This window comes from Lactuca saligna, chromosome 8 (genome assembly GCF_052625555.1).
Source record: "Lactuca saligna cultivar CGN05327 chromosome 8, ASM5262555v1, whole genome shotgun sequence".
Taxonomy (NCBI): domain Eukaryota; kingdom Viridiplantae; phylum Streptophyta; class Magnoliopsida; order Asterales; family Asteraceae; genus Lactuca; species Lactuca saligna.
The window spans coordinates 24,249,623-24,276,857 of record NC_136424.1 but is presented as its reverse complement, the minus strand read 5'-3'; the positions used below and the strand labels follow the sequence as shown (position 1 = coordinate 24,276,857).

The 27,235-nt window shown below is 36.5% G+C and overlaps 1 protein-coding gene across 1 annotated transcript; it reads left to right on the top strand.

The window, feature by feature from the left end:
• The first annotated feature begins 5,544 nt into the window (after positions 1–5,544).
• LOC145011099 (zinc finger A20 and AN1 domain-containing stress-associated protein 4-like) lies at positions 5,545–6,712 on the top strand. The gene is made up of 2 exons (XM_078969730.1): positions 5,545–5,747; positions 5,843–6,712. Exon 2 carries the CDS (start codon positions 5,960–5,962, stop codon positions 6,479–6,481), a length of 522 nt encoding a protein of 173 aa, XP_078825856.1. The 5' UTR covers positions 5,545–5,747; positions 5,843–5,959; the 3' UTR covers positions 6,482–6,712.
• The last annotated feature ends 20,523 nt before the right edge of the window (positions 6,713–27,235 follow it).

The following is a 27,235-nucleotide window of genomic DNA, read 5'->3' as shown; positions in this document are numbered from 1 at the left end:
TTGCACTTGTCACACCATTGTGCTCCTTCTTCGAGCTTCTTTGAATCAAACTTCGAAAATTTTCTCTTCTCATCGGACCTTGAAGATCCTTCAATCTTTCTTTTCTCGCCCACCTTGTTTCTCTCCAGACCCCTTTCCTTTAACTGGGTCTCCACTTTTTAGCTGCTTGGACTGCTGTCTTCAAAGTAGTTGCCATCTTGACCGTTGGGCCAAAGTCGATAGGCAGTACATTTGCGAACCTCTCAATTTTTGAGAGTTCAGTTGGCACTAAGTATGGAAATAACTTCATCTTTTCAGCAAATGCAGTAGCATAATCATCAATGCTCAATTTACCTTTCTTCAGGTTCTGGAATTCATTGTTCAGATCAATTAGATCTATCTCTGAGCAGTACTGCATCTTTAACTGCTCCAGGAATGATTCCCAAGACATCCTCAGGGCTTCCCCTCGAGGCATCATATCTGCTAGTAACTTCCACCAGCTCAAGACTCTGGTCTTCAGTTGTCTAACTGCAAAGACAGTCTTCTGTTTGTTGCTACAGTCGCAACTCTCAAACACTATCTCCATTTCGGAGATCCAGTCCATAATCTCAACAGGCTTTGGGCTTCCAGAAAGACTTGGCGGCTTGGCGCCCAAGAAATTTTTATACATACACCCATCCCTATTTCTTTCCCTTTCTGGGTCATTCCTTTCTGCCACTTGGGGTTCTGCTTGTCCAACAGTCCCACTGTAGTTACCCCCCTCAAACGGCCCTCCATTCACTTCGGGCTCTTCCACTTGAAGTGACAGTTCCTCACGATTCTGTTTGAGTAATCGCCTTGTCTCCTCCATTTGGCGATCCAACATCATCTGCATCATCGCTTGCACCCCAACCATCGTCATTGGCTCTGGTGTTGCTGCTACAACAAGTGCTTGCTCAATCACAGGTGGTTGTTTCCTATCTTCGTTCACGTTTCCAACTCCACTTTTGGTTCTTACCATTTTTGATCTACACACCAAATATGGTGAATTCAGATCCTCAATCACGATAGATAATTAAATCATCCTTATTACTCCGAAACGTTTACATGTTAGTTCTAATATCGTAGCCGTACACTTAGAATCCTAAACACATAAGGTTTCCAGATCCAGTCGTCAACAGACCATAGATCCGAACAAATAATAGCATCAATATATCTATCACACAAAACATTTAGCACATAAAAGCATCATAGACATCATTCCTAAAATAAACTAGTGCTTGTGTCAATTTAGGTGTACTACCTAACATATTTTAGACACACTCCTCACAATCATTACTTAGTATTCTAAATTTAAGTCTAGAAATTTCCTACAAATTCCTAGTTTACTTAAACTAATGCTCTGATACCAACTGTGACATCCCCAATTTCACGGCCAGAAAAGACCGATTTGTTTATGCTTTGTTTTTAAAATCAGAGTAATTTTTTAAAGAAAACGGTTGCGGAATTTGTTACCAAAACAAGATATGATAATAACTTATCAAAACATTTCTCAAATAGAATGTATTTTCATTTAATAATAAAACCTCGGGATGTCATGTTCCGATATAGACATATAAGCATAAACAGAACTTACATTCAATTACACTAATGAATTATATCTCCTTTAAATCTCTCAGTGAAATATGTCTTCGTATCGATACCTGTGATACAAAGAAAACTGAGTGGGTCAGGCTTGGGAGCCTGGTGATCATATAGGGTTTTCATCCCACAATGTTATATCATATATTTATAAATATAGAACATCCAAACTTGTACAATTTCACCATATAAAGGCAACTCTTATCCCACCCCATCGATCCTCATAACGACACGATCTAAACTCTCATATCTAAAATTTTCCTCTTTACCTGATCCCTACTCACGGATCTAAAACTATCGTTTTCACCCGATCCATACTCACGGATCTAAAACTAACATTTTCACCTGATCCATACTCACAAATAAAAAACTAACCTTTTCCCCTGATCCATACTCACGGATCTAAAACTAACCTCCTGATATGATCCATACTCCCGGATCAATAATTGTACCCTATCCATACTCCCAGAATAGGGACAATTAACTATACCTTAATCCTGATCTGATCCATACTCCGGGATCAATAACTGTTCCCAATCCATACTCCCGGACTAGGGACAATTAACTTAGTCTTAATCCATACGCCCGGACTAATAACAAGTTTTATCTCTTTACCTGATCCATACTCCCGGATCTAAAACTAACCTCTTGGTCTAATCCATACTCACGGATCTAAAACTAGCCTCTTGATCTCATTATCCAACTCATGCTTTTATCACACACCAACTATCTCATCTACCCATGTTCTACCCAACATATTTGTAGATATAAAATACATATACAGTTTAACTCATTTAAAAACTATATAAATCATCCATTCCACACTCATCTCAAATAAAACACAACAATATATAAACACATAGCACATATTTTATAACAAATACTTCATATTTACGTGTTAGAAGAAAGTAACCACACACTCACTTGACTAGAAGATGATCGGACAGCACTACGGCTTGTAGAAGTAGTATTCTTCGGTAGATCTGAAAGATCTTCACAAAAACCGGGCTCCTCGCGGGCAGAACTTCGGCTCGGGATTCGCACTTCTCGGGATCTTTGGGGCTTCAGGACTTGCTTCAGGGCTCGGGAATGATACCGGGGCTTCGGGATATTTCTTACACGAAAAACGATGCAAAAAAACGAGAGAAAGGGAAGAAACGAGCAAAGAAACTCGACAGCCTCGACTTCATTTTATAGAGGCTGAAACCTTTGATTATGCTGGGCGTAATCTTAGGTACGTTGGGCGTAACCTGGATAAGCCTGGTGACTCCCCCCCCCCCCCCCCCCCCCCCATTTTGATAATATCTGAATTTTTTATTTAAATTAAATACCTTAATTATTTAATAAACTTCAAAAATCCATATCTTCCTCATACAAGCTCCGTTTTCGAAGTTCTTTATATCCCCGCGTAGGTGTGACTACGATCTACAACTTTAGTTTAGACTCCGTCGGCTAATTTTGAATTTATTTTTATTATTTATTTTTAGTAGGCCGGGAGAGGAAAACTCCGTTATAAATTCATAACTTCTTCATCTGATATCCGTTTTCGCCTATCTTTTTATTGTTTCACTACTATTAACGAGATCTTCAGTTCTCGTTTAGATTGTTTCGGCTAAAAGCCGCTCGGTCTCAAATCGAGTATTCGGGCTGCATACCGCTAAATCGAAACTTAGAAAAATCATAACTTCCTCATACGAAGTCAGATTCGGACGTTCTTTTTATGCACGCTCATGGTTTAACAAACTCTACAACTTTAGTTTATATCGATAAAGCTAAATATCACTCTAGCGTAAATTCACTTTTTACTTCATTCAACGTCGTGTCGGTTCTGTCGCGAAACTTCGACATGTCATAACTTCTTCGTTATAACTCGGATTTTGGCGTTCTTTATATGCACAGAAACCTTGTAACATATACTATAACTTAGTTAAGATTATTCATTCCAAATAATCTTTCATCAAAAATTCATTTTTGACACCCATCGTCTCTAAATTGACTTGCCCGGATCTACGCGTTACAAGGTACATTGAATTTATGAAAAAAGTTAGAGAGGATACTAAAGAAAAAGTTGGAAAAACAGGTTGCAGGCAAAAACGGTGAAGGTGATACATCAAGAACCAATGGACCTGGATTAAAGGTGTTGTGTTTTTGGAGTATGTTATGAAAGGTGTCTTGTTGTTATGGTCTTGTTTACGTGTCTTTAAGACACCAAGTTATGACATTAATGAATGCATGGATGTTTGTTTTTCATTTGTAATATGAATGTTAGTTTCTTTAGTTTAAAACATAACATGAATTTGTTTTTTTTATAATTGTACTTCCAAGGTAATTCGACATAACAAAGTACTTTCATATAACAATAACAACGTACTTCCACATAACAATGTGGTAGCACATAAAAAAATCAATAAACCATTAACATAAAACGCTAATTGCCATCGTGCTAGCTACGAAATAAACTACACCCACCAAAATCCCCATCCAGTGCATTCGACGCAAACACGAACCCCGATCAACGACATCACTGCAACTCCAACAACACCCATCATGGTCACTTTCCTTTTCAAGTAGCATATTTCCTCCCTAAACTCGGCAAGCTGTTGTCGCATGTCATCTCTCATTTTCTCAATCTGCACTTGGGTTTCCATGGCGTGAAGTTCGTAATCAGTTGGTATCTCTAGGTCCGAAATTATGAAACCACCATAAGAGAAGCTTTGTTCTGAGGCCATCTTCTTGATTTATAGCTGGGAAAAAAGAGAATTTCGGTGGTATTATGTGAAGGTTACGAATTAGGGTAACAAAGTGGTGGGGAAGACGGATTTAGGGGAAGACAGATTTATAAAGGGGACCATTAACGATGACTTGGCAATTCTTGGGGACCAAGATTACAACAGTAATAGTCCATCGTGGAGTCACATGTCACAAAAATATGGGTTAAACCTTCTACAATTGGTAAAAGGATGTAATTAAACGATCATATGAAAGTATATTCCTTTAATGTGTAAAAAAATAGTTTGGTGACCTTTTAAAACAAACACGAAAAATTTGGTGGGCTAATATGATATTTGCCCTATGTGTGTATGTGTGTGTGTGTTTGTGGGGTAGGTGTGGGTATGTGTGTTTGTGGGGGTTGGTATGTGTGTATGTGTGTGTGTGTGTTTGTTTGTGGGGGTTGGTGTGTATGTGTTTGTGGGGGTGAGGGTGGGCTTGGGAGTGAGTGTAGGTAGGTAGGGGTGTGGTGGGTTGGGGGTATTAAGGTGATGATAGGTAGAGGTGGATGGGGTGGGAGTGTTTTTATATTTTAGAAAAATTTTGAAATTAGGAAAACGTGGAAAACAATGATTATCGATTTTCAAAAAATTTCAAACTTCTTTGTAATTTTAGAAAACGGAAAATTTTCATTTTCCATGAAAAATTTAGAAAAATAGATGAACTAAATGCGTTTCAAAATTCTCATTTTTCTTGGAGATTTTTTTCCGAAAAATGACCAAATTTTCCACAACTAAACACAACCTTAGGATTCAAGATTTGTGCTTGATTGGTTGAGGTCTTGGATTGGGTTGAAAATAATGGTGATATTTTTTCTTTCTATTGAATTAGATTGTTTGTAACTTTTTACTTATATTAATTTCTAAAAATTTCAATAGTAGTTTGTTAGAGCGGTAAAAAGTAACCCAAGTATCCAACCTGACAACCTATATGATATAAAAGGGTAAAATAATCATTTTATAATTTAGCACAAGAATCCAAAGGTTCAAACTCAACAACATGTTAAAAATTTGATCCTATTAAAAATTGAGATGTTACCAAAAAAAAAAAAAAAAAAAAAAAAAAAAAAAAAAAAAAAAAAAAAACTTATGGACCAAATCCGTAATTTACTCAAACCATTATTGTGGTAATATAAATAACAATAACTAAAAAAAACAACTAAAATTCCACGCAACCTCCTAGAACCTTCCAAATCCCACCACCACCACCATGACCACCACCAATTTATTCTCTCCTTTCTTGTTTTTCTTTATCCCTACATTTCCGCCACCACCTAACCCTCCCTCAACACCTATATTTCTCCACCCTTCCTCACCGCCCACCTCCCCACAATTCAATCCATCCCCTCCCCTAATACCCCATCTCCGTTTCTGATTTCCGTACGTTGTTCTGATTTCCAATCGCTTGTTTTTTGGGATTCTATTCCTTTTTTAAATTCTGGATCTGATTGTGTCTACCTTGTTTTCTATCATAGGTTCTGATAATCTCGTTTGATTGAGCGATTGGTTTGAATCTGAATCTGAATCGATCGCTCTCAAAATTTCCCTATTAATTGTTTGGATATTTGGCTGATCGGATAAGTTTCGGGAATATGGCCGAGGAACAGAAATGGCAGGAAGCAAGCAATCACGTGCTCTGTGCTAACAACTGTGGATTCTTCGGGAGTCCCACCACGCTCAATATGTGCTCAAAGTGCTACAAAGATCACTGCATGAAGGAACGGCAGATGTCGACGGCGAAGATAGCCGTCGAGAAGAGCCTCACGCATCCACAGCACGAATCGGAAACATCTGTAGCGGAATCTTCCTCATCGTCATCTTCCGCTGTAGCATCTGTTTCCGTTTTACCGGATCAGCCGATATCCAATCCGGTAGACGCTGATCTCGTATCTCCGTCGTCTACCGCCGTGAAACCGCAGCAACGGAATCGGTGTGGATCATGCAAGAAGCGTGTTGGGCTCACGGGGTTTACATGTAAATGTGGAACGACGTTCTGTGGGACCCACAGGTACCCGGAGAAACACGACTGCTCGTATGATTTCAAGACGGTGGGGAAAGAGGCGATAGCGAAGGCGAATCCGGTGGTGAAGGCGGCGAAGCTGGAGAAGATTTGAGACGATCAGAGCCGTTGGTTGATGACGTTGATCGGACGGTCGATGGGTGGTGATAATTGGGGGAGGGGTGGGTGTTGATTCATGATTGGGTCGGGTCAAGTTGATGGTTCGGGGCCCTTTTTTATTAATTCCGAAGCTTGTGAAAACTTTGAATTTATGTGTAGTTGTCCTACTTTTCATTTTTTTAAGAAAAAAAAGGAAGAAAAAAAAATCGAAATTCATGTTCTATTATTTCCAAAGAATGTATTGGTTCGATTATTTCCCCAAATTAAATTACAAATTTCGTTGAAACCTTTGGAAATCTGTATACGTTAGTGCCTTTGTATATGGTATTAAAATTTAAAAGTTTAAGAGAAGTTATTTTTATAAATAAGTTATTTTTATTTTTTATTTTTTTCAAACTTCAAAGATAAAAAGATTGTGTAGGTCGGTAGGCGTAGGTAGATTAGTGGGTGGAAAAAGTATACATTTCCTTTTTCCAACAATGATTGATTCTTTATTCGATTTTTTTTATTCAATATAATTTGCTTTTATAAATTCAAATAATATGCGAGAGAGCAAATTGTAGTTTTGGTCCTCATGGTTTGCTTAAATTTGTAATTTTGGTCTTTATTAAAAAAAATTGATAGTGTGCGATCATGTGGTTTTATAATTTACAATATTTGTCTCTTATTTATATAAAAAAGACTATTTTGTTTCTTTTCTTATGGAAGAGCATTTCAACAAGACGGTTCGGCAGAAAATGGTTTTTGAATGTTTACGAGCACAACATGTTCAAGATTTATTCTTGCTATCCCTATAGATGAGTTCGACCAACATGTCTCATGTGGACTATTGTATTATCCTTAAATATGGCTCATGATCTCTATATTCATAGTTGATGAGATATGTTCGGCATCGTAAAGCATGTTTGGGTTCTTTTTGAGAGCATGTAATCCATTGTAAAGAACTCTTGGGATTCAATAACGACATAATATGGTTATGAATGTTTTGTTTGACATATTTAAGCGTGTCGTAGTTTTCGCTAAGAAAGAGACTTCTGTGAATTTGTTGACCGAATCGACAGAAGGAAGGTCAAGCTTTAGACCGGCTAACGTTTTGGTTTTTGGATGGGTTGGAGGGAATGTGTGGACCTTGCAGGGGTATCTCTTCTCGTGGGCTTAAGGGTTGGGGGTTTCAAGGCGGGACAGATTGCTTTAAAAGTCGCTACATGAAAACTCACAAAACATGAAAAAAATCGTGCATGGAAAATCAATACATATTCATATCATTCGCGTTTGATACGTTTGGTTTCCTCGCGCGCGGATGCAATAGAGTTTCTTAATATAGTACAACAGATCATGCATAACTATCTTATGTTCCTTAGATCTATAACTGTAGTATTCAAAAGAATTGACTTTATTATACAAAAAGGGTTAGCGGCGCAACTTATTTTGCCCGTTTGTCTTCTCACTTATTGTATTGTGACCACTAAGTAGTAGTTGAAATATATCGAAATGGTAATTATAAAAAAAATTAATTAAAAAAATTGATTATGAAGTTTAATAAAAGAAATTTCACTTTCTATTCCTTCCAATGCCATCATTCACACCACCACCTCCCTCTATCTCTTTACTTATAGTCATTCATATCATCGGCGAAAGTACTCATCGACCTGAACCTAGAAACCTGTAACGCCTGTATATCCGGGCTAGTCAATTTAGAGGCAATAGGGGTCGAAAATGATTTTTCGATAAAAGACTATTAATAATAAATAATCTCAACCAAGTTGTAGTATATATTACAAGGTTTCCGTACATATAAAGAACACCGAAATCTGAGTTATAACGAAGAAGTTATGACCTGTTGAAGTTTCGCGACAAAACCGGCACGATACCGGGAAGCGTAAATAGTGAATTTATGATAGATCAAGATTTAGCCTTAGCAATCTAAACAAAAGTCGTAGCGTATGTTAAACTAAGAGCGTCGATAAAAAGAACGCCCAAATCTGACTTCGTATGAGGAAGTTATGATTTTTCGAAGTTTCGGATTAGCAGTGTACAACCCGAAATTCGAATATTAGATCGAGCGGTTTTTAGCCAACACAACCTAAACGAGAAACTAAGATCTCGTTTAGAGTAGCATAACGAGAAAAAAATGGGCGAAAACGGACGTCGGATGAAGAAGTTATGAAAATTTAATGGACCAATCCTGTCCCGGCCTGTTAAAAATATAACTTTTAAAATAAAGTCAAAATTAGCCGACAGAGTCTAAACATAAGTTGTAGAGTACGTTCTCACCTTCGCGTGGATATAAAGAACGTCGAAAACGGAGCTCATATGCGAAAGTTATGATTTTTAGAAGTCGGAAAGGAAAATAGCGAAATCTGCGAGGAGGAGGATGACGTGGCCGTATCTGAGCCTTTGCTTGTTGACCAAGGCTTCGCTTCGGATCTTGACATGTCGCTTCACGTTACGCCCCGCGTACGAGATCCGATACGCCCAACGTACCTTCGGGTCTTATCCATCTGGAATGCGAGACAACTGGTCCGAGGTGGCACTCTTATCCGAGGACTACGCCCCGTGTAACCTCCCTACGCCCAACGTAAAATCCGAAGCCCAACCCTATATAAAGGGTGCGAATTCATCCGAATTTCTCACACCTTTCTCATATCTCTCTCTAAACTTCCTCTCTCTAAGGGTTTTAACCCTCCCCTAAGCCTAGGTGATCCCCTAACACCCTAAGGAAGCCCCGAGGCTCCCGGAGTCCCGAGAAAGAGAGTCTTTCGGTTTTGAAAATCTGCTCCAAATAAAGCGCGATTTTCTTTAAAATATGTTGTAAGTGAGCTACGCTTATGCAATTTTTAATATAGCTTTCAAATAATTATAGGAATGTTATTAGGTCCTTAAAATAATTATTTGGGCTATTATTATGAGTTATATTGAGTGTTATTTAACGCTTATATAATAATAATAATAATAGCTAGACTATTAACTAGTCGCGATTATCGTTAGACTAAACCCTAGTGGTATTGGTACTAGGTTTTATCGAAGGAAAGTTGTTTTGAGAGTATCGAAGTGTTGTCCGAGTGCTGAGTCACCACCTTTCAGGTGAGTGCATAGTTACCTTCAGCTTACACATAGATATAAAGTATTTTATATAAATTACGTGCTATGTGTGCATATTATTTGAATACTTGATATCTATGTTGGGTGAACGATTTTATACACGTTTTAAATGATTTAAATTGTATATGTATTTTATATCTACGAAAATGTTGGGATAAGACACGGGTAGATGTAATAGATGAAATATGAGTTGGATGATGAGTTAAGAGGTGAAATAGACCGTGAGGTGAGGGTGAGAGGTGGACGATGTGAGAAGCCTTTTTCCCAAATGATGGCCCCGTCATTCAGCAGATTATGGATGACAACCACAGACTATTCTAGACAGTCCAGTGGAACACTAGCAGGCTCGCAACTTGTAGGTGTTGTGAACGACGTGTTCACCGGTGTACTCTAAAAACCCATTGATATGTATTGCGAGTGGACTCTTAAAAACGATATTGTCAATAAAACCCGACAGATGCGCCTAAAGGACTCTACCGACAGAAGCGCCTAATAGAGAACCTCATAACCCCGACAGATACGCCTAAAGGACTAGTCTGACAGATGCGCCCCATAGAGAATGTCACAATTTTGGCAGCTGTGCCCTAGTGACAGAACTAGTAGTTGTGCTTGACAGATGTGTCATTTACAATGATGGAATTCGTACCTATTCCTTAGGATACTCCTTAGGAATAAATGAACGAGGAATAGCTGATTCTTAGGGTAGATCCTTAAGAATAAAGAAGATAATGGGGATGAGTAATTGGGTTGATTGTTTAATTGTTTGATGATTAAACATAATAATTATATTATTGTGGGTTGAAAACCCTATGTACTCACCAGGTTTCCCAACCTGACCCACTCAGTTTATTTATATCACAGGTGTCGATATGAAGTTACATTACACTGAGAGATTAAGGAGATGTAAATCACTAGTGATAATGAATGTAAGTTCTGTTTATGCTTATGTTTCTGTATTAACGATGACATCCCAAATGTTTTAAAATGAATAAAAATACATTGCTTCATAAATGCTTTGATAACGTATAAATCATGTTTTACTGGGAACAAATTCCGCAACATTTTTATTAAAAGAAGTACTCTGATTTTTATAAAGCATAAAAAAAATCGGTCTTTTCTGGCCGTGAAAAATGGGGATGTCACTAAACCCACCACACAAACCAACAAACCCTACATTATTTATCTCTTTCTCCCCTCCATCATTATCCCTTTTCTTTGAAGAACAAAGAACCCCCGATGAAACCTTAGATCATGCCAACCGACCCTCATCTCAAGTGATGGTTTTATCTATTTCAGGAAACGTCAAATGAAAGAAGAATAAGATGGAGGTGCCTTTTTTGCGTGAAATATGATTGATTCGTTAAAAATCAAATTATATCAAAAGAAAGTTTTAACGAAACAGAGGAAACAACTACCAAATATATTTTAGTGTTTAATTATGATCGTGATGACATCGTACTCACAAGTAAACATGAAAATGGAAATATGAGCAATTCAAATTGTGTTTATATGCTTAGGTTTGTTCCCCCCAAATCAACATGGAACTAGTTGTTTTCTTATAATTTTTTAATCTTGTTTTATCAAATCCCTCAAATTACAATATAACGAGATTGATTAACTAGATAAACCTTCAAATTGTTTTTATGAATGCGTGTTTGTAGTTGTTATTGATTCATTATGCATTGTTACTAATGTTAAAGTCATTTGTCCAATGGTTGATTAACTATATAAACCCAAAGTTGTAGATATCGTTTCATGGTGCAATGCTTATCATTAAAATTATAAAATACAACGAGAATGAATTTTTGACCCACACTATTCATCGAGTGTTAGTAGCAACAAATCTGGTGGATTCCTCTTAGAACACCCACCATAATTTATGAGAGAAACCCTAATCCCAGTCATTCATAAATCAACAATGATGGGTCCTCCTTTAAAACCCACCAAAACGAAGGATTGTGTGTGTGTGTGTGTGGGGGGGGGGGGATATTGAGTCGATTTATAAATTTGTTTGGAAGATTTTCCTTTGATCTCGTGTTGAATGTTTATGAAATGTTTGAGAAACTTCATGTGTTTTACTGATGGAGTGTATAAACTATAAAGTTACAAGTTACATACACACACACACACACACACACACATATATATATATATATATATATATATATATATATATATATATATATATAGGGTAAAGTGAATATACCTAACAACCTTATATAAGCTTAGGTACCTAACCTCATCAAACTGCATCATTTTGCATTAAATTTTCATTGCAATCATCCAAGGTTCTTAAACTTCATCCCTAAACTTGATTTACTTCAAAAAAATTTGGAAATTCATCATTATATTTCTCCAACATCCTTTCATTTATAGCGCTAGGATATGAAGCCCATAGGTGGTATTCGTTAAAAAGACGTGATGTAAAAAAAGATATTGGTGAAAGTCCAAAGATTTTGGAAGTAATCACGTTATGGGGTTGAAGTTTAAGAACCATATGCAATTACATTGTAAATATGATACAAACCGATGTAGTATTATGAAGTTAGGTAACTAAGCTTATATAAGGTTGTTAGATATATTCACTTTACCCATATATATATATATATATATATATATATATATATATATATATATATATATATATATATATATATATATATATATATATATATATAAACAAAACATTACTTGACATTAAATTAAAATAAATAAAAAAATATTAGAACACAAAATTTTTAGAAAGACCCAACCTTATAGTCTATGTTTCATTTTTATATTTATAACACAAATATGATGATACCCAAATCGTTCGTCTGTCATAGGGGTAAGCATTTAGCTAGACTTGTGGACTGGACCGGACCTGGACCTTTTTTTGGACCCCTCAGCCGGTTCTCAGTTCTAGGATTTGATCAAAACCGGTCATTTTCGGCCGGTTCTGGGTAAAAAACGATTTAAACTTTTGTATTATGTGAAAAATTTTAAACAAACTTATCTCATTTGTTTTAAGTCAGATTCACATTCACTTTTTTCCAACATGTAGTTTAGAGTTTGTAGATGATTTAGACTATAATTTTGTTGTTTTTTGTGTTATATTCAATGACTTAAAATCTTTCGAGGTTGGGATATCAAAGTTGAAATATTTCAGTTTTTCAGCAAGAAATTTAAACTTTTGTATTCTGTGATAATTTTTAAACAAGCATACCTCATTCGTTTTAAATCGGATTGACATGCGGTTATTTCTAACACGTAATTTAGAGTTTTTAGTTAAATTTAGACTACAATTTGTTGTTTTTGGTGTTATATTCAATGAGTTACAATCCTTCAAATGTATGATATCAAAACTGAAATATTTCAGCTTTTCAGCAAGAAATTAAATTTTATAATCTGTGAAATTCTTTAAAAAATCACATCTCATTCGTTTTAAATCGGATTGATATTCAATTTTTTTCAACATATAATTTAGAGTTTGTAGATGAATTTAGATTATAATTTGCAGTTTTTGGTATTATATTCAATGAGTTATGATCCTTAAAATTTGATATATCAAAGCTGGAGTATTTCGGCTTTTCAATTTTTACTTTTTATTAAATACTAACAACATTTTCATTTTGTGTTTATGTAGAGATTACACAAGCTTTAAAATGTTAGATTTAGATGACAAGGATATGATGAAGATGCCAATGGAAGATTAGATTATGAAGTTTGTTAGTTGAATTGATTTTAAATTTTAAACTATTGTTTTTGGTGTTACGTTAATTACTTTTGTATGTTTGTGTTAAGATTGTTAAATTTTATTGGTGAACTTGATTTATATGTTAGTTGGTTTTATTTGGAAAATTAAAATTTCAAGTTATAATATTATAGATAAATATAAATTAGTTATGCATGAAATATGAAAAAGTTATTAACTTATTTGATTCAAAGTTCAAATAAATGGTATAAACAATCAAAGTTTGACCGGTCCATCGAGTACAAGATTCGACAACGTATTCATGTTACGAGTTGTATCGTATCAAATCAAAAAATGTATTCATTTTAACGAGTTGTAACGTATCAAACCTAACAACATATTCGTTTTAACGAGTTGTATCAAACCCAAAAACTTGTTTTAACGATTTGTATTGTATGTATGTAAAGTTGTACTGTAACGCCCGTAGATTTGGGTTAGTCAATTTAGAAATAATAAACGTTAAAAATGAATTTTTGATAGAAGATTATTTAGGATAAATAGTCTTAAGCAAAGTTATAGTATATTTCATAAGGATTTTGCACATATAAAGAATGCTTAAATCCGAGTTACAACGAAGAAGTTATGACCCGTTGAAGTGTCCCGTTTAAACTGACACGACTTTACGTAACGTGAGAAGTAAATTTTGGATATATTACTTTTTAGCATTACTAATATAAAAAAAATTCATAGTAATCATTAAACCGAGAACGTGCATATAGAGAATGTCAAAATCTGATTTCATTTGAGGAAGTTATGATTTTTCTAAGATTCAGCGTAGTAGTGTACAACTCGAAAATCAAAATTTAAACCGATCGATTATTAGCCGACACAATGTAAATGAGAATTGAGGATCTCACTAGTAGAAGCACAATTATATAAAGACATTTGAAATCGGACGCCAGATGACAAAGTTATGAATTTTTAACGGACTTTATTTGTCTAAGATTATTGAAATATAAATTTAAAAGTAAAGTCAAAATCAACGGACATAGTCTAAACAAAAGTTGTAGATCTCTTTGATAGCTACACATGGATATAACGAACATTAAAAATGGAGCTTGTATGCAAAACTTATAGATTTTACAAGATAATTAATTTTTGGATTAACACGAAGGCGACATGTGTCGCGATCTGGCACCACACCTTCCTCCCCAAGGCTTGTGATCTGATGATGACATGTGGTACCCATTACACTTAGCATAATTAGAGTATGCCCAGGATCCTAGGCTACTGGGAGCCTATAAATAGAAGTCGAATTTCACTCCTTTCTTCACACATTTCCATCCAAACTCTTCCAAAACCATCCCAAGGTCCCAAGACCTTTCTCTAGCACTTCCTAGGTGTTAGTAGCGGAGCTTTGGAGTTTTAGAAATCTTTGAGAAGTAGAGATTTTGGATTAGAATCTCTGACTACGTAAAGTCCGGTTTCTCGCTAAATCACATGTAAGTTAAGTTATGCTTATCGTACTTTAAGTATAACTTATGTTTAAGTTCATTATCGTTATTATGAACTTATGACTGCATATTTTCTATCTTCTCCACTCTATGATATAGTGGCAATATTTGGTTTTGACCTTCCATGTTATTACTAGGATCAATGTTCCCATTCATTTCCCCTTCAAATGTGCAATACCTATAATAAGTACTCATCGCAAGATTGTAACAAACATTTGAATCTACTAAAGACAGGAGTTACACAATATTTAATATGATATACATATTATGTATATGTTGTAATAAGGTTGAATCGTACGACAAAACTAGTGGCCATGAAGACTAGATGGAACTAACTTTGCTCACATGTCTTCATGTGTGCTATGATGCCTTCATTTGTTTTCTTTAGATTATGGCAATACGTTGAAGTTGCACAAATTAGTTTTTTTGGTGTCCCCGCTTAAAGGTTTTAATGCCTCACACTCATCACACCAAGTTGAGTGTAGAAAATGTCCATTTCATATCGATAATTTAAATTTAGAATAATATCGTTTTGATGGTATATACTCTTATTACTACCAACCATCACGTCTTTTAATAAATGTATCAACACTTGTTTGCTCACTTGGTGATGGTTGATATTCATTTGAGTTTGTATACATGTTTGTTTATCCTATAATACTCAAACTTGGAATAAATTAACATATTTAACTAATACAACTCTATTACTCCATGGACAATGTTTTCCATGACATTTAGTCTTGGACTTGTCTTTTGCAGATTTCAAGACTTAAAAGTTCAAGTCCATTCTTTACACCTTTTAATCCCAAATATAACATTAGATTTTCTTTGCATTTACACATCTTTATGATATTTGATATTGGTTTGAGTGAGATTGAAGGTCTTTCTATGTAAACAAGATTTGACATGCATAATGGGGAAGATATACCCCAAAATGATGGTGTTTTTGATGGGTTTGAACCATAAGAACATTCCTATGTGCACATGCAAACCCTGATCTTGGATATAGGCTTCTCTAATGAACATGCTTGTCATCCAAGACTTTCAAACCCTAGATCTAGAGTAAACATTTCGAAAATTGACATAACAAATTAGATCTAGATGATTACATCTTCTTGAAAGCTTGAATCTTGTTATCCTTGGAGCTTAGAGTTACAAATGTCACTCCTTTAATGGCTTACAAACACCAAGAAGCAAAAGGATGATTTGGAGAGAGGTTGTAGGCACAAAATCGGTTCTAGGAACTCCTTAGGGTTTCTAGTAGCCGATTTCAGTAGCCCTTGGGGTGTTTAAATACTTGAGCTGCTAGGGTTACAACTTGAAACCCTAATTGGATAACTTAGGCCTTAAGCAGTCCAAGGATCCATCTAGAATAAGGCTTGGACGAATCTAAGGAGTCCATACACCTTAATTTTGTCCACCCTGTGATCCATAAGGATCCACAACCCAAAACAAACTATCACACAATTGACAGTCACAATCCCCTTTATTTAATTAATCTCTTTTAGCCACAAAATTAATTCGTGTCTAATATTAATTAACCTATATGATTTCTCCTTTAATATATTAATCATATAATATATTAATAATCATAATAACCTCTTTAGTTATAAATCATCCTATCATGTTTATTTGGTGGAGGCAACCCAAAAGGACCATGCACAACCGGGTCAAGTACTTACCTAATATAGTTATGGGATTAGACACTAATCCAATAGTCTCCCACTTGGATAAGGCTAATAACTATAAATGTAAGCATAATCCGATTAGCAATCGTAGCTCTCAAAGTCGTTGTCGAACTCTGATATTATCAGTAACCTGTCCTTTAGATAAGGGATTATATAGTCCTCTGTTCTAGATATCGTGCAGATAATTACATGGAACATAGTCATACTTATTGTCCAACAGTTTGTTTCTCGATCTTTGATTCGTTTGAAATAGAACTTAATTGAACACATTAATTCAGTCCTGACCGGGCCCGACACATAAGTCAAACCAAATCATCGAGGGGCCCCGATATCGCTTTTATCCTCTTAGGATAAAGGAACATATAAACTTCGACTTATATGCATTTATTATTCACTAACCAAATCATACACAACAATGCGTTTTATAACATCAAATTACTGATGTGTTTTCGCATTATCAATGCATAACCAATTACCAAACAATAAACCATATATCTAGGTTTTAAGACCATATGATATTATCGTCTTGCGATCACTCGAGATAAATTCCATGAAGTGATTCCAGCAAGCGAGGGTTATTCCAATGCTCAAATCAAACTCATAAGCACTCATGAACGTTGTAGCAAACTTTTGCTATGTCTAATACATTTTAGACAATCTACACACCAATTCATGACAGTCTTCACTCATACCTACTTCCAACATATGAATGACTGCGGACGGTTTGAATAATTCTTATTATTCCGAAAGTCAAAACATGCAAAAATGAAACAATAGGTAAACAATTAACATAGGACAAGAACATTACTAATAAATAATACTCTTTTATTTAATCATCAAATGTTAATTACAGTTTATCTATTACATGTTTCTAAACTATCTAATCTAAACTAATATTGTCCTTCAGCCCGATGCTCCTAGCGTGCTGCAAGTGCTTAACCCTGCTCAGTCCCTTCGTAAGTGGATCTGCTGGGTTATCCTATGATGATACCCTCTTTACTACCAGGAGTCCTTCCACCTGATGTCGAATAAAATGATATTTTCTGTCGATATGTCGAGATCTGCCGTGATCCCTCGGTTCCTTGGTTAAGGCAACCGCTCCTTCATTATCACAGAAAATTTCCATGGGCTCCTTTATGGTTGGCATAAATCCAAGGTCTCCAATGAAGTTCTTCAACCATATCGCCTCCTTTGACGCTTCGCTCACTGCAATGTACTCTAATTCGCACGTTGAATAAGCTACTGTCTCTTGCTTGGAACTTTTCCAAGTCACTGCTCCTCCATTAAGGGTAAAGACCCAGGCCAACTGCGAACGGTAGTTGTCCCTGTCGGTCTGAAAACTGGTGTCGCTATACCCTCGCACCTTTAAGTCATCACTCCCTACGAGGACTAGAAACCATTCCTTGGTCCTCCGAAGGTACTTAAGAATGTTCTTGACTGCGGTCCAATGCACTTTGCTAGGGTTCCCTTGATATCTGCTGACCATGCTCAAAGCGAAGGCCACATCAGGGAGAGTACAAGTTATAACATACATAATCGGTCCAACTACGGAAGCGTATGTCGGCTCATTTCTGCTATCTCGACTTCGGTACTCAGGCATTGAGTCTTACTCATCTTAGCATTACTTTGGATCGATAACTCCCCCTTCTTTGAATTCTCCATACTAAAACGTTTTAGTACCTTGTCCACGTAAGTATTCTGACTAAGTCCTATTAGTATCTTACTTCTATATCTCACTATCCTTATTCCCAAAATATAGGAAGCCTCTCCGAGGTCCTTCATAGCGAAGCACTTCTCGAGCCAGGACTTAACCTTCTGTAGTGTCGGGATGTCGTTTCCTATGACAAAACCCTCTGGCTTGTATTGACAAAACCCTCTGGCTGAGCCATGTAAACATCCTCAGCCACCTTCCCATTTAGGAAAGTGGTTTTGACATCCATCTGCCATATTTCATAATCATGAAATGCAACAATAGCCAGCATCACCCTAATAGATTTTATCTTGGCAACCGGTGAGAAGGTTTCATCATAGTCAACTTCGGGAGTTTGAGTGAAATCCTTCGCGACCAATCGCACCTTATATGTGTGCACATTCCCATCCATGCAGGTCTTATTTTTGAAGATCCATTTGCACCCGAACGTCTTACGTTCGGGCACATGGTAAACCAAATTCCAAACCTGGTTGTCATACATGCACTGAATCTCGCTGTCCATTGCCTCTTTCCACTTCACAGACTCCGGGCTTGCCATGGCTTCCTTAAAGCTGTTAGGTTCGTCTAGATTTATTAGTGTACTTATCACTAATGTACGTGTCCCCTTCTGTAGTAATATGAAAACCATATAATTGGGGTTGAACTCTAACTTTTTCGGAACGTCTAAGAGGTAAGGACCCGTCAATCGGTTCAACTGGAGTTTCCTCCTCGGGTTGAGTGCCAGCGTTAGAGGTTCCTTCATCGCTCGACTCTTGAATCTCTTCAAGATCGATTTGCCTCCCACTGTCCCCTTGACTTATGAGTTATCGTTCTCAGAAAACTCCTCTCCTCGCAACGAATACAACAATGTCACAAGGTCTATAAAAGAGATATCCATAGGATTTCTGCGGGTAGCCGATAAAAATACACCGCTCACTTCAAGGTTCGAGCTTCTCGTGAATCTCTCGTCTTACGAAATCCTCGCAACCCCAAACCTTTATATGTGCCAACGAGGGAGCTTTCTCTGTCCACATCTCGTGAGATGTTTTGGCAACCTTCTTCGTGGGGACTAAGTTAAGGATATGGGTGGCAGTCTCTAAGGCATACCCCCAAATGAGATAGGTAGTGAAGCACAACTCATCATGGAACGAACCATGTCCAACAAGGTTCGATTACGCCTCTCAGCCACACCTTTCAACTGTGGTGTCCTAGGTGGCGTCAATTGCGAAACGATTCCACATTCCTTAAGATAGTCGTGGAATTCAAGACTTTGGTACTCTCCTCCTCGATCGGATCCAAACATCTTGATTTTTCTACCCAACTGATTCTCCACTTCTTGTTTAAACTCTTTGACCTTTTCAAAGGTTTCTGACTTGTGCTTGATTAAGTAGATATACCCATATCTACTTTAATCATCGGTAAAAGTCATGTAGAAGCGGCTCGCATCCCTTGTGGTTGATCTAAAGGGCCCACACACATCGGTGTGTATGAGATCTAATAGACCCTTACCCCTATCACTAGTTCCAGTGAAGGGTGACTTGGTTATCTTTCCAAGTAAACAAGACTCGCACACGTCATCGTCCCTAAGGTCGAATGACTCCAACACTCCATCCTTTTGAAGTTGAGCTATGCGTTTCTTGTTGACATGTCCAAGACGACAATGCCACAAGCATGCTTTATCTAAACCATTGGATGAATCAGCACACAACACATCATTTCCTAAGTTATCTACAACCATCACAATTTCATATATTCCATTACAAGGCAATGCTTCAAAATAAAATACACCATTAAGATAAGCATTAATAGAACCCTTTTCATTATCAAATGAATATCTAAAACCTTGTCTATATAAACCATGAAATGAAATGATATTTCTTTCCATATCTGGTGAATAGAAACAATTGTTTAAATCTAATCCTAATCCACTATTAAGCATTAAAGAGTAAATTCTGATCTTGGTTACAGGCGACGATCTTTTGTTCCCCATGATCAAATTTATCTTCCCATGTTCCACATCCCTATCTCTTCTTAGGCCCTGCAAATCAGAACAAATGTAAAAACCGCATCCTGTATCAAGTACCCAAGAAATGAAATGTGATGAATCATTAGATTTAATTGTGTAAATACCTGCGTAAGATGGCTTGATCTTTCCATCTGATGGCCTGCAGATATTCTGGGCGACTTCTCTTCCAATGCCCTATTTTCTGGCAGTGGTGGCACTCTGCCTACTTTGGGTTAGAGTTGGATTTAGCAGAACCAAATTTGGTTCCACTAGAAGAGGTACCATCTTGGGGTTTACCCTTGTGGTTGCTCTTTGAGGCAGCCTTCATCGTCTTACCCCTCCCTTGCCCAATAGCCAAAACAGGGGCAGTGGTTGGAGCGGGAGTTGATGCAACATACTTATCCTTGAGATTACTCTCAGCAGTCCTAAGCAAGCCTTGAAGCTTGCTCAAGGTGACCTCTTCCTTATTCATATGGTAGGTCATGCGTAACTGGTTGTAACAGGGAGGCAGGGAGTGAAGGATAATGTCAATCGCTAGCTCTTCATCAAAGTTAACATTCAACTTGAGAAGACGTTCAATATATCTCTGCATCTTTTGCATATGAGCGGTAAGGGACTCTCCACTACCTATTCGGGTAGTGATCATTGAAGTGATGATCTTATACTTATCTTGCCTCGCACTTTGATGGTACCGGTCCAACAAGTTTTGATGCATCTCATAGGGATGCATGTCCTCATAGGACTTTTGGAGTTCGGAAGTCATTGTCGCTAGCATGATGCAATGGACTTTCGTGGCATCACGCTCGTGGGCCTCAAAGGTAGCGATCTCTTCGGGAGTAATAGTGTTCATGTCGATCTCCTTCAGCTCCTATCTAGGACATACTCTTTGTCCTTATAATGGGTGACAATTCTAATGTTACGGATCCAATCGTTGAAATTGTTTCCGTCGAATATCACCCTCCCACAAAAGCTCATGAGTGAGAAAGAGCTAGAAGAACTCGAGCCAGAAGCGTTGTTGTTGCTCATGTTCTACATCTGAAAAGGAAAAGAACGAAGTTTGATTAGAAATGAATCCCTAATTAAACACCCAAAATGAGAAATTAGGCTAGGATCCAACAACATTATTTACATATTAGAAAAAGGATGCCGTAATCTAACATGCAAATAACTTGAAGGTAAGTGAATGACGATTCACTAATTCTCCACCATGAAAAAAGAAAAGAAGATTAAGTTTTAAATGTATTGAAAACTCCTAGATTCTTTTGAGCTTCATTGAACCTTTCAATGGCTTGTTTAAATCTCGATATGCTCCTCTGGTTTGTGATTGGGATGCAGAGGATCACAAAGTGGGTGTGAATAACCATACAAATGTACATGGTGCCCTCAATGTTATAGTCACCTATTCGATGTGCCGGTTAACCACAGACGCTCCACCGAACTACGACAAACAATGAGTCACCCTTTGCCACCTTTGCTTAGAAACCAAATAGTCTGCCGGTTAACCACACACGCTCCACTAACTTCTTAGCAAGGGTACAAAGTGTAATTTCATAGGATTACATCAATTCACTTTGCCTAAGGTAACTAAGATTGGGAATTTTGTAAAACATTTAGTTACTTTATATAGATTTATTATACTTTTAATGAGGAAAGGTTTGCCCTATCCTATCCGTTCGGCTAACGACCCTCCACCAATCAAGGAAGCGGTGGGTGAGAGTGGACACCCATTAAACGACCATCTTATAGGCCATAACCTTATACCCCCCCTTATATATTGGCTTCGTGAATGAGGCCTACTAACGGTAAAACTAGCATTTTAAGTTTTATATATATATATATATATATATATATATATATATATATATTAATCTTATAATATTATAAAGTATAAGATCGAATTTTAAACTTGTAAAATTCTAGGGTTTGAAATTTAAATAGTTCAAATTAAACATTTTAATCACAAAATTTAAATTTCACACACACACACACACACACACACACATATATATATATATATATAAATATTATAATATTATAAAGTATAAGATCGAATTTTAAACTTGTAAAATTCTAGGGTTTTGAACTTTCCAAATAAATTCAAATAATAAAATATTATCAAATAAAGAATTTATCATTTAAATAATTGGTAATTATCTTTTGTTTTGTTAAGGATATTGACAAAAAGGTAATAAAATTTGGATTTTATTAAACTAAAATGATTTAGGTAAGTATCCTTAAGCAAAATAGCAAGAAATCCCGAAATTCCCTCTGTCTGACGCTCCGACTCGCCGAGTCTCCTTATGGACTCGTCGAGTCCACAATGAGACTCACCGAGTTCATCAGGCAGAGAGAAAAAAAAACGATTTTCTCAAGCAAGAATCAAACATAAAGAATCAATTTCAAGAGAAGCTAATCAAGGCTCTGATACCACTGATGGGTTTGAACCATAAGAACATTCCTATGTGTACATGCAAACCCTAATGCTTGGATCTAGGTTTCTCTAATGAACATGCTTTTCATCCAAGACTTTCAAACCCTAGATCTAGAGTAAACAATTCAAAAATTGACATAATAAAATAGATCTAGATGATTACCTATTATTGAAAGCTTGAATCTTGTTATCCTTGGAGCTTAGAGTCACAAATGTCACTCCTCTAATGGCTTACAAACACCAAGAAGCAAAAGGATAATTTGGAGAGAGGTTGTAGGCACAAAATCGGCTCTAGGAACTCCTTAGGGTTTTTAGTAGCCGATTTATGTAGCCCTTGGGGTGTTTAAATACTTGAGTTGCTAGGGTTACAGCTTGAAACCCTAATTGGATAACTTAGGCCTTAAGTAGTCCAAGGATCCTTCTAGAATAAGGATTAGACGAATCTAAGGAGTCCATACACCTTAATTTCATCCACCCTGTGATCCATAAGGATCCACAACCCAAAACCAACTATCACACAATTGACAGTTACAATCCCCTTTATTTAATTAATCTCTTTTCATAATAAAATTAATTCTTAATTAATTATTGTCCAATATTAATTAACCTATATGATTTCTCCTTTAATATATTAATCATATTATATATTAATAAATCATAATAACCTCTTTATTTATAAATCATCCTATCATGTTGCTTTAGTGAAGGCAACCCAAAAGGACCATGCACAACCGGGTCAAGTATTACCAAATATAGTTACGGGCTTAGAAACTAATCCAACAACTTTGTCTTAATATCATTTATATCATCCTCAAATTCACATACACATACACTTATATATATATATATATATATATATATATATATATATTGTAACATCATAAAAATCATAGTAAAAATTTTCATTTTCAAAACCATATAATAACTCATAAGTCATACAAAACATGTGTTCCAAAAGCCATAGTCATGAATCAGAGTATGTAACATCCTGTTTCGAGAAGTTTCTTGTTTTGAGATTATAAATAATAAATGGATCAAGTAGAGGCCTTGGGCTTCAATGGAATAGGGTTTAGACCTTATTGGATGTGGATAATATTGGTTATGTGTTCCAAGCTCTTGGTTTGTGTTTTGGAGTCTAAGGGTAAAATGGAAAAAATGATGTTTCAGGTTTCTTTCATGAATCAATGATTTCAGTTCGGTGTGTTTAAAGTTAAATGTAATTAGATAGAGTTGTGAGGCTCCTCAATACATTTCCGTTCATATAAAAACACTGAATACGGAATTGAAACGAAGAAGTTATGATTGTTTGAAGTTAGAGTCAAATTGGGTGAAAACCTGTTCTAACGGGGTGAGAAGTAATTCTCACGACATGAGAGTCCTCATGAGGTGAGAATATATTCTCACGACATGAGAAAATGTGCAACCCAAAGCCCATGGAATGTTTAGGGTTTTCAAGGTATTTAAAGGTAAGGATTCATGTTTTAGGGTATTTTCTTAGCCTCCATCATATGTGGAACCTCTTAGGAGAAACCCTAATCTCTATTTCAATATTTGAGCCTCCCCTTTCACCTCTCATCAATTTTTGGAGTGTTTGGTGGTTTTGGAGCAATGTTTTCATGCAAGATTGATCCTTAAAGCTTGGTAATTGAAGATCTCAACTTTCATATACCTTCTAGACCTCTGTAAGTTATAAAGTTCCAAGCTTTATTCCATTTCATCTTTGGATCTAAGTGTATTTGGTGTTTTGGTACATTTTAATGAGTTTTGAGTGAGAACTCGGAATAAAGTTTGCAAGTTTATTACTCTCCAAGGCCTCAAGAACATTGTATGTTTCAGATATGGACTCCGAAACCTTTTGATAAGTTTAGAATGTTTTCATGGACCTCTTGGACTACGAAAATTTTGATCTTTTGCCTTCCCTTTCAGCCATGCAAGTTATCTTGGTTATTTAGGTCATTTTAGGCTATTAAAGTTTTAGATATTGGAAGCTTAAGACATTATTATGGATAAAGTTGGAAACTTTATCCATCTATACATGATGTTGATTTAGATCTGAAGGTTGGAGACTTGGACTTAATGGATTTAGCTAGAAATATGCATTCTTGGTCCTTTAGAGACTCAAAGATTAGATCTTGGTTGTTTGGACCATCCTAATGGATAAATTTGGAAACTTTATCCATTATGAAGCTAATTAGGAACTAGATATGATGTTATGAGACTTAGTCTGAAGTGATTAAGCACTTAATGAGGATTTTGACTTGCTAATAAGAAGTCACAACGTGACATAAGATGTATCACGACGTGACAATGGACAAAATCGCGATTGTTTTGTCGTTTCATTATCACGACGTGACCAAGGAATGGTCACGACGTGATGTTGACTTTGACTAAGCTGACCATTAACTTTTTGACAAGTTTGACTTTTGGGAAAACTTGGGTAGAATTGAGTATTTGACTAAGGATTGGTCTTTGGGTTGGTTGTTCAGATGTTGAGGTAGCTGTTGGGCTTCTGTTGAGTAGTTCAGGTGAGTCTTATCACTATAATTGACTGTATGGGAGTATATATGTGTTGACTAACTGGGTCTTATTTGCTGTTACTATGTGTACTAATACTCCGGGTAGTCTCTAGGGTTGCTGATAACCCATAGGGCATGGTGTTTGTCTACTGAGACTTCGAGTAGTCATAGCTATTATTTGTGTTGTGTTGTATGTGATATTTGGGGAACTCACTAAACTTTGTCCTTATAGTCGAGGATTAAATATTTTGTAGGTACTTATCGGATTGAAAAGGTGGGACTGTACACACACATTAACAAATTATGATTTGAGATTCCGTATTATCTTCTTATTAACTCTGATTTTGGAATAATGGTTTATGAATAAATGGTTGTAACTTTATTAAGAAGGGATGTTATATTATTTTAAAATGATAAAAATAAGCCCGGGCTTTTGGGATGTTTCAAGTAATGGTATCGAAGTTAGGGCATGGGTCGACGTGTTCGACAGGGACGTCAAACCCTATAATGGGGGGGTGAAGGTGGGTTGCACATGATCCCACATCGGCTTGGAATGAGGACAGAACATTTCCTTTGTAAGGTCCAAAAACGGATCTTACCAGAGATCAAAAGCAAACACAATCACACAAAGCAAATAGAAACACAGAGAAATAACAAACCAAGCTTGCACACGTTTTATAGCTATAAACGTCTGGTACAACTTGGTGGGAACCGTGAATACAAAAGGCATCAACAACCAAAAACATCTGACAAACCCACTATTTATACACCTCAAGACCGAGAAGAGTTAACGGCTGTAAACTCTTTTACAACCGTAAACTATAGTTAATGCTAGCTACCAACACATCCCTATCATTAAACTGCAAAACCTAGACCAAACCACTAAACTAAGCCTCCCCAATCAGTCTGCTGCTATCTTAAATCTGCTGAAGCGATCCAGAATATTATTTCTCTCTGATGTTCTCTCTGAAGATTCTCAAGCTGAAAGCGCCATCTTTCAAGAATCAGTACAAGAAGCCTCCTCACCCAATGTGCGTTCAATGCCACATTCTGAAGAAAAGCTCAAGGGCTCAAGATGAAGTCATTCATGGAAGATTCATATGTTCATCCTGATGCTGTGAAAAAATCGAAGGTTAAAGCTGAAGCCAAGCTCCCAATGAAGATTAACAAGAAGAGCCAGATATTTTTTTTAGGGGATCTTGTTGTGTCATTTAGAAAAGAAAGTTATAAACCAAGGGGGATATTGTTGGGTCAAAAATATGGTTTATACTTTACTTTTCTAGAAAAATGTATTTTTGTGTCTTGGACCGTAAACAACTTGGTGTTTACGGCCATGTTTAGGGCCGTAAACCCATTTACGGCCCATGTCCACCAAGCCCATGTTCCCTTTGTATAAATATAGGTGTTAGGGTGTGAGGAACTGATTGATGTACACGAAGAGAGTTTACGACCAGAGAGAAGAGAGAAACTAGAGAACATTTTTTGTGTGAATCTTTTGTATCTGAAACTTTAATTCTAATCAATTCATACAAAGATTCATATTATTCTTCTTCTCCTTCTCTTCTATTTGATCTGACATCATCCGTTTGATTGAGATTCCGTACCATCAAACGGATATGATTGATACACAGGCAAATTAAGGACTTACATCCTTATAAGGGGTGTCAATACCTTCCTTGTCACAACGCATTTTAAAGCCGTGAGGGCAACAAATTCCATAAGAACTCTGTAGTTAAGTATGCCTAAGCGAGAGCAATTAAGGGATGGGTGACCCCCTGGGAAGTTTCCTTATAAGGATTTTCCAAGGTGTGGAATTGGAAGGAAAACGAAACATTTCCTTATAAGGGGTGTCGATACCTTCCTTGTCACAACACATTTAAATTCATGAGAGCAGCAGATCCCATAAGAACTCTGTAGTTAAGCGTGCGCGACCAAGATCAATTCATGGATGGATGACCCCCTAGGAAATTTTCGTGTCAGGAGACAAAAGCGGACAATATTATGATATGTGTGTCAGATGGGGATGTTATAGAGTATCCCAAAATCATTTTATTAATATAATATTTGAGGATGATGTGCATAATCATGCCTTTGCCCTGCCCCTATCATCTGAAGTACATGAAACCGTAA

What these genes read in the sequence shown, in the direction of transcription:
- LOC145011099 (XM_078969730.1), top strand. Translation starts at nt 5,960, where the DNA reads ATGGCCGAGGAACAGAAATGGCAGGAAGCAAGCAATCACGTGCTCTGT.